The sequence below is a fragment of the Mytilus trossulus genome, chromosome 1 (genome assembly GCF_036588685.1).
Source record: "Mytilus trossulus isolate FHL-02 chromosome 1, PNRI_Mtr1.1.1.hap1, whole genome shotgun sequence".
Taxonomy (NCBI): domain Eukaryota; kingdom Metazoa; phylum Mollusca; class Bivalvia; order Mytilida; family Mytilidae; genus Mytilus; species Mytilus trossulus.
This window is the reverse complement of record NC_086373.1, coordinates 98,948,944-98,964,617: the sequence shown is the minus strand read 5'-3', so window position 1 is coordinate 98,964,617 and position 15,674 is coordinate 98,948,944. Positions and strand designations below refer to the sequence as shown.

The 15,674-nt window shown below is 33.3% G+C and overlaps 2 protein-coding genes across 2 annotated transcripts; one reads left to right on the top strand and one right to left on the bottom strand.

Annotated features, from left to right (window-relative positions):
- Window positions 1-5,023: 5,023 nt before the first annotated feature.
- LOC134705182 (neuronal acetylcholine receptor subunit beta-3-like) lies at window positions 5,024-6,202 on the top strand. The gene has a single exon (XM_063563943.1). The coding sequence runs from the start codon at window positions 5,024-5,026 to the stop codon at window positions 6,200-6,202; it is 1,179 nt and encodes a 392-aa protein (XP_063420013.1).
- A 3,710-nt stretch (window positions 6,203-9,912) lies between these two features.
- LOC134693128 (uncharacterized) lies at window positions 9,913-15,674 on the bottom strand. The gene is made up of 3 exons (XM_063553838.1): window positions 15,276-15,674; window positions 12,523-13,796; window positions 9,913-12,285 (listed from the first exon to the last, which is right to left on the bottom strand). Exons 2-3 carry the CDS (start codon window positions 13,745-13,747, stop codon window positions 10,391-10,393), a joined length of 3,120 nt encoding a protein of 1,039 aa, XP_063409908.1. The 5' UTR covers window positions 13,748-13,796; window positions 15,276-15,674; the 3' UTR covers window positions 9,913-10,390.

Below are 15,674 nucleotides of genomic sequence, written 5' to 3'. Positions count from 1 at the left end.
GCAAGATATATTTTATTTACGAAAGAAAACATACAAAAGGAAGGACATGACAACCTTAAATGTCTTAATTTTATATACTTATTATGACTTACGTCTTTAGTCACTATAAATAACATCAAAGCTAAATGTCCTTTTGATCAAGGATGCACTTGATACAAAGGCTAACATTTAGGTCGTGGAATAAGTTTCGGTAAGATATTTCATTACAAAGTATATCGATATGCATTAGATTCATACAAACATGATCATAAACCATGCATGATTTGTTTATTTTAAAACATCTGTACTTAAACAGATAAATGAAAATAACAAAAAATATCGCACTCCAAGGAAAATTCAAAACGGAAAGTCCCTCATCAAATGGCAGAATGAAAATCTCAAACACAACAAACGAATGGAAAAGACCTGTCATTATCATCAATAAATACTAACATCTACTAGTAATTGCTATTATAAATTATAAAAAATGCTACATCAAATTTGGCTGTCGTTAGTCGAGTGATCTTACATGGACTAATATACCGAATATCTTTTTATGTCGTGAAGAATGACAGTTCTTACTTTTCAGTCACATCAATATGTTTTTATTTTTTTACGTCCAAATATGCGATACAATTAGGACAGATATTATCCGTTTATTAAATAAGATAAATGAAAGATAAGCATCAACATTATAGAATCAAATATCTGTTTTATGTCTATATTTAAAAAGTAGCAATTAAATTCTTCTGATCGAGATGCTCTCCTGGAAATACATCAAGTTGGAACGCACAAAGAACACTTGAAAGCCAGGGATGTATGCATATAAAGAATACATTAGGATATGACCAAATGGAACTAACTTGACTCCAATCTTATTGAATTATTTGACTAGGATTGTCAACATCGTTGCATCTGGCGTATATACTGAATTAAATCCTGGTATCTATGATGAGTTTATTTACAGGGTCGATGCCACTGCTGGTGGAGATTTATTTCCCCGAGGGTATCACACGCCCAGTAGACAGCACTTGTTGTGCTGACATGAATTGTCTTTGATATGGTTATATTTATAAATTAACAGTTTACAAAATTTTGATTTTTTGAAATAGTATGGCTTTTCTACCTCAGGCATGGATTACCTTAGCTGTATTTGGCAAAACTTTTAGGAATTTTGGTTCTCAATGCTCTTCAACTTTGTACTTTATTTGGCATTTTTAACTAATTTTGATTCGAGCGTCACTGATGATAGTTATCAAAGGTACCAGGATTATAATGTAGTACGCCAGACTCGTGTTTCATCTACATAAGACTCATCAGTGACGCTCATATGTAAATATTTATAAAGCAAAACAAGTACAAAGTTGAAGAGCATTGAGGATCCAAAATTCCAAAAAGTTGTGTCAAATACGGCTAAGGTAATCTATGCCTAAATTTAGTCCTGGTATCTATGATGAGTTTATCTGACAGGAGAGAGAGCAGAAGCTAAATGCCATTTCGGAACGATACAGGAACCAAAGAGGCTTACAGTCTCACCATTCAAGTTCTGGATGCAGTCGAGGAATTGTTACAGAACAGCACAAAGATATATCTAGTGAGACGCAGGAGAATCATTGCCAGGACACAAACCAAAGATGTTTAGTCTCACATTTTGAAGACGCAGCTATGTATCGTTCTTTATATGGAGTTTTGTGTAATTAAGGTATACAATTGCATTGGAGAAAAAAAGTTGTGACTAAAAAGACGCATTTTTGACGCAAACGGATTTCTCCCCTCGTAACGATCTTGCGCGCTTGTAAGCATGATTGTTGATTAATATCTAGACGTAATGTATATATATTGTGTTATAATAGGCACTGCAGGCTTTTCATGATGTGTAGAACATACTAGTGTCCTTAGCCAACTCATATATGACGCGTTCACTGGAAGGAATAATCTGGCAGTTGTATGGTTATACCTGGCAACCGCATATGGATAAGTACTTTAAGAGTACAGCACAAATTGATAGATATGGCAATGGATCACAACATATTCCAGATCACATCAAGAAGATAGTTCAAAAGTATATTGGTGAAATTTCAACAAGCTGCGATTTACTCTAGATAACATCGTGGCAGAAGTTAGAGAAAGGAATAGTTTAGTTAAAACATATTTTATTTCCTTAAATATGCAAAAGGGATGAGACACAAGTTAATCAAACTTATATAGTCTTCGCCCATAAGGAATAGTTACGGGGCGTACCATCTCACCGATACTATTCATTATGGGTAAGAATAACATCATGAAGAAAGTAGAAAAAAACAGAAAGAGAAACAGGTGGTTCAAAGACAGATTCATGATTTTTTCTACCAGCAACAAGAGAGTTCATGGATGACCTTCTTGGATAAATAATGATATCAATGGAACAGTTAGTCACTTGGGCCAGGATAAAGATTTAAGCCAATGAAGTCAAAATCAATGATACTGAGAAATGGTTGGATAACAACGAAGTTCCATCTTAAGATCCAACGGGACGAAATACCCACAACAGTAGATAACCCTATAAAGCGCCTTGGAAAATGGTTTGATGACATCTTAAGGGACAATACTAGTACCTATGTGAAGACAGAACACGCACATGATTCTTAAGATCAAGCAGGAAGTATTCTTCATCGCAAAGACTGTGGGGACTGATAGAAGAATCAGGCTGCAAGTTATGTGGTCATGGAGGCACGATGACCCACATATTTTGAGGACAGGAAAGATATCGATGATGGAATGACAAGGTCCTTAAACATCTGGCAGAGATCCTTGAGAAAAGGAAGAAGAGACCATCAACAACAGCATCTTCGTTAGCCAAGGGTTTGAGCTAGAATTTCGGAGACACAAGGTAATGATTTTGATTGGTTGCATTCGAAACTCGCTGCATCCAATCAAAACGCGACTATAACATGATCACGTGTAAATGTAGGAAGTGTTTGCCACGTGCTTATTGTGCAACAAATCTTTACCTTCCTAAACATACACATATATTTAGTGATATTTCGAATGTTTTTAATCAATTTATGAAAGTTCCAGTGTATGTTTTTTGCACAAATGCATTACTGTCAACGTATATTTTCGTTTCCTGTTTTAACAAGTGTGTAGAATCTAAATGCTTTCGTGATTTACCTCCAAATTGAAGAGTTCAAGTGCTACCGTTGGTCGAGAATAATGTATTTGGAATGGGCGTAACTTTAATCTACCGATAGATGGCGCAACATTGTTATCACAAATGTTATTTCAATCTACCAAGGGTGGGGAGGAGGGAAGTGGATCGTAACCCTTGCCTAGCGAAGATGCAACAAAAGAGGCAAAGCAGATTAGAATCGCCAGAGAGGGAGATACTGGTCATGCAACAAAGTCACAACAGCACTTCATCTTTGACAAGGGCAGTGAATTGATCATGTGGGTTGACACTGACAATATGGCAAGAAGTTTGTGTTTCCAGACAGAGTATAGACAACCCTACGCCTAGACATTGTAGTTTGTTCTCAGTCATCAAAGATGATAGTAGCAATATAACTGACAGTTCCTTTGGGAAAGAGATTTAAGGAGGCATATACCAGCGAATAAGGAAAAGTACACAGAGCTGATTACAATTGTAGAGAGAGGGAGATAGAGAGAGAGAGAGAGTTTGGAAAGCGTGGTTGTCTTATTAATTTTGCTTTAAAAAAATTCAGACAAATAAAATATTCTTTCGTGTCTAACTTTATATGATTTTATGCCGTATACGGTGCAGGACATGCTTACCCTTCCGGAGTACCCGATTTCACTCGCGGTTTTTAGTGGAGTTCGTGTTGTTTCTTATTTATAATTTATAACTGTTGATGTAAATGACCTTTGGTTTTATGAGCCTTTGTTCACTCCTTGGTTTTGATTGTTATTGTCTTTGTAGCTTCTCTGTGACAGAAGTGGCAGGCTCTACAAAAAGTAGCCAAAACCAAAAGAGAGAGTCAAAACTTTATTTAGTTTCTTGACAGTTTCATAATTTGTTATTACTCTTGTCAGGACCGAGGTACTGACTACCAATCTGATGATACACTCGGGGAGTGATAGTCCATCAGCAAAATGTTAATTCGATGAAAAAAATCAAAAAATCATAAAGGTTGCATTTTGGGGGGAAGCAAATGCCATTAACAGCAACATAAATCAAGCACTTCATAACTCTTCGATGATATGCAAATATGTTTAAAAAAGAAAAGAAAAATATGTTTGATATGGATTTTTAATACTCAATTTCTAGTAGAGAATTTGCTGGACAACTTTTATACAATGTGACCCCGTGAGTGTAATAAATACAGTTGGTCATACATCATTATCCTATTCTTGACTGACTCGGCACTTGTCACACTTGTCTTTTTTCTGTCGTTAGAGAGCTGTCTCAATGGCGCAGATCTCACACCTTTACCTCATTAACCGCATTGCACAGGTAAATTGGAATGTTGACAATTCTCATCTTAATGATCTTTAATGTTAATTATTTGTAAAAAAAAATCAAACTAACTGCTAATAGTCATTTACATTTGCTTTCATTGGACTTGGGATTCATATTTACCGTTCAATGAGAATCTAATGTCAGTAATAACAATATATATTTTTAATGGCAAGCTCTATAGTTTCTGAAAATATATACTAGTACCAAATATAACTTATTAATTGTGATCTTTTTTTTAGAAAAGTCATCAATTTTCATAACATTACTCCAAGAGTGCATTAAAGGTTTAAATATTTCAATGACGTTAAACACTTTTATTTTCTTTACATCATATTATGTATCTTTCCAAATGAATAATTCTATACAAAATCTTACAAAAATGTCATTTTTATATAAATGGCCTCGTAGTGCATGTTTGAAAAAATTAAATTAAACTTTTAATGTATTTAAATGTATACATTGTGATAATTAAAATTATTTTAATGGATCTTATTAAATATTTGTATTTTAAAACTTGCTTTTCATCCTCATCTCATTTTTAAACGTACCACAGTCAACAACAGTGACTGCAAAATAACATAATATATGATGCTGCTGCTTGTATTTTTGAATGTGTTAAATTTAATTGGAACTGGTATGGGATATTCCGCTGAAGATGTTGTTAACTTGAAGAAAACTTTATTTCAAACGTACGATAAAGATGTCAGACCGTCACTGGATTTTTCAAAGTCTTTAGCTGTAGATTTTAAACTAGTTTTTCACGAAGTTGACGAAGTAAATGAAAAAAGTCAAAGCATATCTGGTTCGGGAAAACTGAAAATCAAATGGAATGACAATTATTTAACATGGAATGAATCGCATTTTCATGACATTAACCAGATTCTTGTACCAGAAGAAGCGATCTGGAAACCGGATATAAGAATTCATAACGGACGAGCTTCTATAGGCAATTCCGAGTCAAAGTCGAAACAGTTGAAAGTAGGGAAGAATGGGGATGTCACTTGGATACACTTTCTGTGGTTTGAAACCCAGTGTGCTATCGATGTAAAATATTATCCTTTTGATAACCAGTCATGTGATATTGAATTCATATTCCTAAATGGTGATGGTATTTGGATTGACTCTGCAGTTGTTGATACAGATGTTACGGAAGTTAAAGATGATTGGATAATAGAAAAAACAAAGTCGAGAATAATAAATAGAAACAATAAACAGAGAGCTCAGTTTAAATTATACATCAAACGCAAACCATATAGAGTCCTTCTAGAATTTGTTCTCCCTGTAGTCATGATGGCCGTGCTTGATCTGTTCACGTTTTGTATTCCTTGTGATAGCGGAGAGAAAATATCCTACACAACAACAATGTACCTTGCATTTTCAGTTTATACCTTTATTTTGTCGTCATATCTCCCAGAATCATCGGATAATTCTGTAATAGCAATATTTCTGAAGGCGATGATGGTACTAGAAACAGCCATTGTAGCAGTAACAGCCATACAATTAAGAATAAATCACCATAGCAACAACGCAAGCCCTCCATCTTGGGTGAAAGTAATTTGTCGACTCACGAATAAAATAACTTGTTACAGTAATAAGAATAAAGTAACAGTTTTCAAAGAAAAACATTCAGAAGATATGGAGGTCGACAAGAAGATTTCTGGAGAAGATGTTAAACGAACTTGTGACAACTTGGACAGGATTTTGTTTTGGTTTTTCGCTGTTGCAATGTTTTTGACCTCTCTCACCTGTCTACTTGTGGTATCTTGACAAGGAGTTCAAAAGCTTACATTTTGACTTTGATTTTTGTTATATATGTAGTTATCAATTTAACTCTTCACTTCATGGTCCTTCATGAATTGTTTTGGGGTAATGACATAATCAAAAGGTTATAATGTTTTCTGAAATCTTGGTTGAAGATTATGGCAAAACTTTTTTAGTAATGTTGTATTGGTGGTGCTTCTAAAAAAATGCCAAAATTTTAAAGAAAGGAAAGTGAAATTATCAAGTTGTAATTGCAATTAAAGATAAACATATTTTAAATGAAAAATTCGTTCTTCAACATCAGTTGATCGATGTAAATAAAGGGAACAGTAGGATACCGCTGTTCAAAAGTCATCAATCGGTTGAGAAAAACAAATCCAGGTTACAAACTAAAACTGAGGAAAACAAATCATATACTGTGAAAGTACTTTTATTCGTGGGGTACCAATTTTCGTGGTTTTCGTTGATGACTTTATCCACGAATTTAAGTGCCCAACGAAATAAAACAACCATTGTCCAAATCAAGACATGGAAAAATCCCCTTCGGTAGGTTTGACTACAGATATGATCTAGAGAATATATTGAATGAAGTCAAATCTGAAAACAGTTTAATAGCAGTCACAGAACTACATCTGCATGTAGGATTATACCCATTTAATCTTTAATAACCTAAACTGTACAACTTTTGATAATTTAATTCTCATTAAAAATAATTTACATCAATGAAAGATAGATTTACGGTATTTATATGCTAGTAGTATGATAAAGTGTTCATTTTATATCCTCATAGTTCTCGAACATACGGGAAATAATAGTTTCATGCTGGGCTTGATTTTTGATAAGAATTATTTGCCAATTCAAGATACGTTTATAGCATTTGTTTATGTTACTGTTTTCTTTAGGTGACATGTTTATGGCCTAATTAACACTTCTGATGGTCTTTAATCTGTTGACCACTTTATCATGGATTAATTAGTGTTATCACTACGATTTACACGGTCAGTGTTTACTTTGCAATTTCCTTCATTCCAATTCAATTTTTTATTAACCAAATGTTTTACAACATATAGGTACAATCCAGACTAATTGTAACATTCGTTTCTAAAGGCTTTTCAATTTCTTTATTTTTGGAAAACTAAAATCCACGAATTTAAAAACCCACGAACATCTAAATATTGCTCAAACCACGAAAATTGATACCCACGAATTAAAGTACTTTCACAGTATAAGAGGAAAACAATGAAACAACCGAAACACTAAAGTGCAACAAATAAACAAACGACAATGCAACACACACCGAAACTATGAGATAAAAATTACCATTTTCCTGACTTGGTATAAAAATGGTGAGTTAAACCTAGATTTGTGGCTAGCAAAACCTCCCGCTTTTATGACAATGTTAAATATAAACTGAAATGACAACATTTCATGACAGGAGAATATTACAAATAAATGAAAGAACATACAGGACAGAGAAATGCACAAATAAACAAAATAATAGACATGCTAATAGTTATCAAATTAAACAGGTTTAAAATATAATAATGTGGTAATTTTTATAAATTTCCTGTTAACAAAACTTTGAATTTTTCGAAAATCTAAGGAATTTCTTATCCCAGGCATAGATTTCCTTAGCCGTATTTGGCACAACTTTTTGGAATTTTGGATCCTCAATGCTCTTCAACTTTGTTAATGTTTGGCTTTATAAATATTTTGTTATGAGCGTCACTGATGAGTCTTATGTAGACGAAACGCGCGTCTGGCGTACTAAATTATAATCCTGGTACCTTTGATAACTATTAATACGCAAGACTCATCAGTGATGCTCAGATCAAAATAGTAAAGAAAGCCAAACAAAAATGAAGAGCACTGATAACCCAAAATTCGAAAAAAAAAAGTTGTGCCAAATACGGCTTAGGTTATCAGCCTGGGATGAGAAAATCTTTAGTATTTAGAAAAATTCATACTTTCGCAAACAGTAGATTTAAAAAAAAAAATGACTATATAATTAATACACATGTCAACACCGAACTCTTGCCTAACTACAGATTAAAACAAACACGTAAAACAACCTAGGTCAGCACATAAAAACCGCACAGCCGAACCTCGCAGGTGTATTTCACCCGACTAGATCGACGCACAAAAGTGACGTTACAGGTAGATTCTAAAAAATTCCAAAAAACAGAATATTGTTCAAGATTAGGTTTGTAATAATTATATTCGAGGTATTTAATAAAAATGAAAATTGCAATACTATTGATATGAAATTGTGTCAGTAATTATATAATTAATTGTATTATCAAGACATGTCGGTATTTCTTCTAAATCAAACTGTAAACCACATACCAACGTTTTAAAGTTAAAACCTTGAACAATATACACAAAGCGAACATCAAAGCAAGTACTTTTAGAGAACAGCACTTGATAAAGAAAAAGAAAACACTTTTGTGTTGGTATTATGTTCAAGTTATATGTCATTCTGCATTTTTGTAGACACTGTGGTAAAGTTATATCTCGTTATGTCGTTAAACTGATGTTGTGCTATTCCATTTGAAATAAGTCTTACAAATAAAATCTTTGTATCTATGGAAAAAAATAGTAAATGTTTAAAGTAATTTGTAGTAACGAAATCACTTATTAAATACTAAAACTAGGAAAGAACAGCTATTACTGTTAAAATTTGTTTTTAATAAAGTAAGTTCCTTTTGTTCAAATTTCAAATTTCAGCAATATATTCAAAGAATTCTTGATGGTGTAACGAAATAAATCAAAATAACGGAAAGTGTTGTTGAATATACCAATTAAATGTACTTAAGACAGTTCTTTGCTAAATTTAGCCATAAACTGTGGTTTATGGGTTAATAACAGTACAGGACCAAGTAAGCCCCTCAAGGGGTACATGTTGTGCCCGTAGGACTATCTACAACCTGTCGATAAACTTTATTGCCGAAATGTACATTAAATGTTCAAAAGAAAAAAATAAGGGCTTTATTCATCAGATCACAGGTCCAGTAAGAATACCTAGCATATCCACCTTCCTCATTCGAGAAAAAGGTTTTATATGAGTTGCAGCAAATAAATTTGCAATCAGTTTATATATATATCACTTTATTGATGTAAATCAATTCTGCCTTATCACTTTCTGCACAAGTAACTCAATGAAAAATTTTGATAAACAGGATTGTAAAAGTACTGAAATCAAGTAATTTGCACCTCTATTATGACCAAAGGATTTTTTTAACACGTTTTTTTTTTTATTGATTAAAACGCCTAAAAGGTTTCTGGACATATATATTGAATAGTGTATACGAATCGGCAGAACATGTTTACACGTCACCATCATCATTGCCAATTGAACAGTACCTTTTCATTAACTAGAAATAGCCACGTAGACGATATATTCATCGTTGCATTATTAATCTCTTGCAGCTGCAGACAGTTTTGCTACACATTAACAGTTAATGGTAAAAGGTTATGTCATAACTATGTTATAACAAACTGCAAAGAAAATACATTCATCCTGGCTGCTTATTTCGATGGTCAAAATATGTTTTATTTCTACATTTACTTGTTATCTTACTTGCAGCTGCCATTTTTTTTAATACACTGTTTGTTTTCAGTTCGGTTTGTCTTCTTGTCTGCTTATTTTCTTGTCTTGTCTACTGATCTTTTGTTTTTAAGAGGATGGGGATGGGACAGAAAAAACAACAAAACAATTAAATATATCGGTATTTATTATATCTAACAGATCCAAAAGATAAAATGTATTAAGACAACATATCATGGCGAATTATCCATTGCTACAATGATACAACAATAAAGATCTCTTTAATCATAAATCAATAACATGATAAAAATGTGTATCATTACATAATCGTTGTTCTCTTTCTGATAAATATTATAGTTTTTAGGTGAACATTTCTTCCTAATCAATGTTTAAATAATGTAACAAAATAAATATATTACATATAAAAATGGCAACACAAATAGGGTACAAATGTTTAATCTGCAGTAATGGTTTCTTTAAGTATGTTTTTGATTGAGAAAAGACTTGTTTTGTAGAAAGGAACATCTTTCAAGATCCACAACAGTAAAAATGGTTTTTGGACCTTGAATCAAATTCATGCTAAAATATCGAATGAAATGTATCAAATGTGAAGACATTTATTGAAAAAAAAGTCTGTAAATACAAAATCACTGGTCTGTTTGGCAATACATTGTATCATCTCTATGTCCGATAGGGTCAAGGACAGGAAATGCGCGAACAAATTTCCCTTCGGAAAAAATTATTTCACACCAGTAACAAGGAATGTTATATCCAACATAACCAATGATGTCATCAAATTCTCGAAACTGTCTGTCTAGTGACGCAATCATTTGTGGCTGTTTCCATGTATTAACTATTGCCTCCGTCATCAACTCGTCAGACACGAACCTTGGCAATGGACCACAGCTATTCTGCTGGAAATCGTTGGCAGAATAAAGATAGCGGTCGTAATTTCGTTCTAGTTGTTCTACCAATTCATCTTCGAACAAAAACTTTCTTTTGGCATACTTTTCCCAATTTTCTTCTGAAAAGTGCACGGCTTGTTTGAATGCCGCTTCTCTGATAAGATCAAAACACTTCATATGTGCATCTTTCTTGAATGATGGAACAGGGTTCACAATTGTTTTCTGTTTGTTGTCTTCTGGCGACGTTGTGGTCTTGTCAGCAAGATCTTGTTGACTTGATGGAGCGATTGTGACAACAGACGAAACTCTAACCTCCTTCTCGTCTGACGAAGTTCCATTTTCGTCTGTTGCGTGTCGGTTCTTTCTTATATCCTTTTTGACCTGTTCAAACATTTTACTTTTTAGACTATCTGTTCTTGGTACAGATTTGCGAGAAGAATTTCGTTCTCGTTCGTTTGACACTTGTTTCTCATGTTTCGTGGACTCTTTTCTATCATATTCTCTTTCCTCTTTTCTGATATCATTTCTTTCACGTTTATATGACGATGCACGCTCTCTTGAAGCCCTTTCCACGCGTTGGCCAGGTGATTTTCTACGAGATTCATCGTGTATATATCTATCATGTTTATATGGACTTGTTTCAAAATATTCACTGTGTGATCGGTAATTTCGTTTCTCTTTTTGTGTATAATTAGAACGTTCATCTCCAGTAGAAAATCGACGAGTTATTGTTAAATTTTTGTAACTAGGGGCTCTTATTTCTGGAGTCCTCCATTCAGAAGAAGGCCTTGTATAAATACTGTCTTTACTACGTTCTTCGTCAGTACTTTTTAGTATCGCGGTGTGATTGTAATAGTCTTCCCTTTCTTCGCTATATCGATATTGCGTTCTCGATTCCTCGGTCGATGGATAACGATAATGTTCATACGGAGTATCATTTTCACATTTTGATTCGAAAGTTCTGTACTTTCTTATATAATCTGACACAGATTCGTATGGTTTTCTCATATGTTGTAATGTTCCGTACCGTGAATAGTTTCTACCTCTGTACAGCGAGGGTCTTAAACTACGGAAAGATGATTTTTCTGTACTGTATGGTCGTCTTTCATTTGCTTCTATTCTATTTCTCAGGTCGTGTTGATCGGTTGTAGATTCATTGGGTTCATAGTCTGCATCTCTTCTTTCTGAATAATCAAGCCGATCAAATGTATTTCTGCTTGTTTGTGTTTCTCTTGGAGGTAGTGAGCGACCTCGTGACAATGATCGGTGAGACTGAGATTGTCCTCTGTATGGTCGTCGACCTCTTAAACCTCTACTGTAGCGTCCTCTAATATATCGAGAACTATATCGGAGATTATAACCTACATACTTACTACTTCTTGTTAGTAAATACCGTTTCAATGAACTACTTCTGTGATGAGCAGAAGTTTTGCGTTTGTCCTTTTTAATTGAGTCGACCTCGTCTCGAATTTCCCCTGGTTCTAAATCATCGATTTCCCTTTTTATATCTATTTTCTTACAGTTTGATTTCTCATCTGTATTCTTTATCAGATGTGATTTTTTGTTTTTAAAATTTGTTATGATTTCATTTGACTCGATGCTTGTTGTTTTATCTGCGACGCTATTACCAAATGCACCTGTTTGGAAGAAAAAATAGTATTGATTAAAAATGCATTCATTATTGGTATTTCTACTTCTTTATTTGATCTTTTACTCAAAATCTGTTACCTCTTATAGCTAAAGTTTGTATACAGTAAATGATTTCTAGAAGAAAAATGCCCGCTCATTTGGTCTTTATCTTAGTTATTTCAGAAATAAAAAATCTCCTAATAATAATGATTATCAGTTTAGAGCTCGTGCTAGATTTATTTTACCTGTTGAACAGACGGTTGAGGTTTCACACCTTTTGCTGAGACACGATCTCGAACTTGCATGGTGAAGTTCATATTTCTTATCTTCTGTACATTCACATTCAATATGATCTAATATGTAAATCATAGTATCAAGACATGTCTCCTGTATATTCATATTGTCTAGGTTTCCGATAACGTTAATACAACCTTGCTGAACTTTATGTGTTTGATCTGAAGTGTCCAAAATTGTTTGGTGTTGACTTACAGTGAAAATTGCATTACTTTTCAAAACACGTTGTCTTTTATTAATACTCTTCGTTTTACTGTGAAATGTATCTGCAAGCGATCTCCGCTTTGATACGTGCCTGGTTTTATGTTTACAATTAAGGAATTTCGAATATTTTATTCTTTGGTTTATTCCATCGTCGAATTCCATCTCGTCGTCCGAGAAGAATCCTGATGACGATCCATCGTTATCTGACGATTCAGTTAATTCACTACTTTCTGTTGTATCGTTGATAAGTTGTTTAGTAGATTCTGTTGTATCGCGAACTAGTTGCTTGGCATTTTCTGATGTATTCCTAACTATTAGTTGTTGGACATTTTCTGTTGTATCAAGAAATAGTTGCTGTGTATTTTCTGCAGTATTGTTAACTAGTTGCTGGGTATTATCTTGAGTATCGTTAATTGGTTGTTGGGTTTTGTCTGATGTTTCGTTAACAAGTTGTTGTGTATTTTCTGTTGTATCAATAACTCTTTGTTGAAGATTTTCTGAAGTATCGTTAACTAGTTGTTGGATATGTTCCGACAAAGTTGTACTTAGTGATTGAAAGGCATAAGGTCTTCCAATAAGAGCATCGTCTTTGTTTTCCTGTTCTAAATAAGATGATGAGCAGCTATTAACATCACTTTCGCTACAAATTCTTTTTTCCGAATTATTTTTCTCTTTAGAAGTTGTTTTCGCTCGTCTTTTGTCAAGTCTTTTCTCGGCGAATTTGTGTGATTGAGCTGTATGATTGTCAGATTTTATTTTATTTTGGGACCCTCTGTTGCATAAGGCTGGCCTTGAATCATTGTTTTTTGCTTCTTTAATATACGTATTTCCTTTTTCTACTAGAAACTCATCTATTGACTCAATTGTCTCCCTTACGCTGATAATTTTTCCATCCTCTGAGTAATTGTCTCTCAGAAGTATTGACTTTTCAACATAAATTTCTACACGAATTTCGGTACATGAATTATTCATACTTCTTCTTTAGTGCTTTAATTTCATGAATAATGGAATTTTGGTGATCCTACAAATAATAAAAAAAAAGTTTTAAATTTCTATCAAAAAATACAAACATAAAAATTCAACACTTTCATGAGTATAATTGACTTATTGAGGAAGAGCATGTTTCCCTTGTCTGGAAATGTCTGGACGCGTTGGTCTAATGAACTATCGAGATGACCCCGAAAACAACCGACAGTCAATGTTGACATTCATTACTTTTAATAGCCAAACACGCATCAATCATGCATAATCAAACTCTAGCTAAGGGGTTAAATTGAAGTTCAGATGAATACGTTCAATGAAGTCAAATTACTCACTTGCAAGTGAAAAATTTATCATCAATGTTTCTTAGCTCATTTTGACAAAATTGAACCATACTGGCTGCTAATAGCGAATTATTATTTTACTATTTCACTTTCATTAATAATTGAACAATAGCTATCATAGTTTATAAATTGTTTATATGTCTCGTAACTAGTGACCCTAAAAGCTATAATCGAGAAAAAAAAAATTAAGACATTTTGAACCAAAATAAAAAAAATTATAGAATTGAAGTGGTTTTCATGCAAAATTTGACAAAAGGATGTAAAATTGGCAAAAAGTATATAAAATCTGTTTTCGACATTAAGATTGTATGAATATGTCAATAATCAAATTCTAATTAATTGGTTTCAATAACCTGACTTTGACCATGCCAGCCACCAATGAAAAAGAGTGATACTATTAATTTACACTTCCTCGTAGTTCTGGATCATTTTAGTTTGAAAAATCATTGATTTTGTATTAAGATAATTTTTAGCAATAAATTATTTAGAGAAATTGTATACGCCATTTGGTGTTAAAATAGACGTTTCGTTCGATGCTTCACACAGTCACACGTGCAGCGATGCATATTATTGTATTTTTTTTGTCTTCCTCCAATATACGGGTTGAAGTGTTCTAATGATCGATTAAACATTGAGTTAGAAGGGTAGTGCATATGCTTTTGAAGTTGGATCACAAAATACGGAGCGTAATATAAATTTAAATAGCGACACTGTGGCTTAAATGCTCGTCCTTTTAAATTGTATACTGGTGTGTGACTATCACATGCTAGTTGATTGTTAAAAAAACGAAAATGCCATTAATACTCAATATTAGAATATATGTATGGTGTAAAACGTGTGACAGCTGCTACAACTTTAATCCTAGGGGCCCGAAACTAAAAGTCAACGAAAATTAAATCTGAAATCGTAATAGGGAGAAGGGAACAGGTGCTTAAAACAGTGTCATTCAATTATAATGCAACTTTTTTGATTATGCAAACTTTTATATCATAAATATGGATTGTTTTCAAGTGCTTTTCGTTTCCTCTCTTTACGAAACAACACATCTTATACTTGAAAAAGAGGTTAATGTACTTCAAATCTTGTAGATCCTTTTACACATCATGTATGTAAATGGTATAATATAAAAGGCAATCTAATAAATATAAAAAGTTTATGAATGTTAGTGAACTTACCTTGCCACGTTCGATGTACCGTACGTCTTATCCTCCACGATTAATGTGCATTAGTGTTGATAGAAGATCTGTGGTATATAAATACATTTTACAGATAGCGACGTAACAATTTGTTGATAATGTACAGCAGTGTGCAAATATCATATGAAATCTTGCCGCATATCAGTAACCTAGTATTTTAAACACTACTTGTTAAAAAAAAATCCTTGCTTTTCTGGGTTTCACAAACTCAACTTGATTTTTTGTATATCATCATCCTATCTAGCACTGAACTCGGTATTACAATCGAACAAACGAGCAAGTGGTCACAATATACACGGAATAACAGATAATGTGGATAAAACTATAATATCAGTTTCAACATTATGTATACACGAGATGAAAAACTACATATAAAGA

Bases quoted from the DNA above. Each gene is read 5' to 3' on its own strand.
- LOC134693128 (XM_063553838.1), bottom strand. From the start codon at position 13,747: ATGAATAATTCATGTACCGAAATTCGTGTAGAAATTTATGTTGAAAAG. The intron at 12,286-12,522 runs GTAAAATAAATC...TCTTCCAAACAG, and splicing joins CTCAACCGTCTGTTCAACAG to GTGCATTTGGTAATAGCGTC.
- LOC134705182 (XM_063563943.1), top strand. From the start codon at position 5,024: ATGCTGCTGCTTGTATTTTTGAATGTGTTAAATTTAATTGGAACTGGT.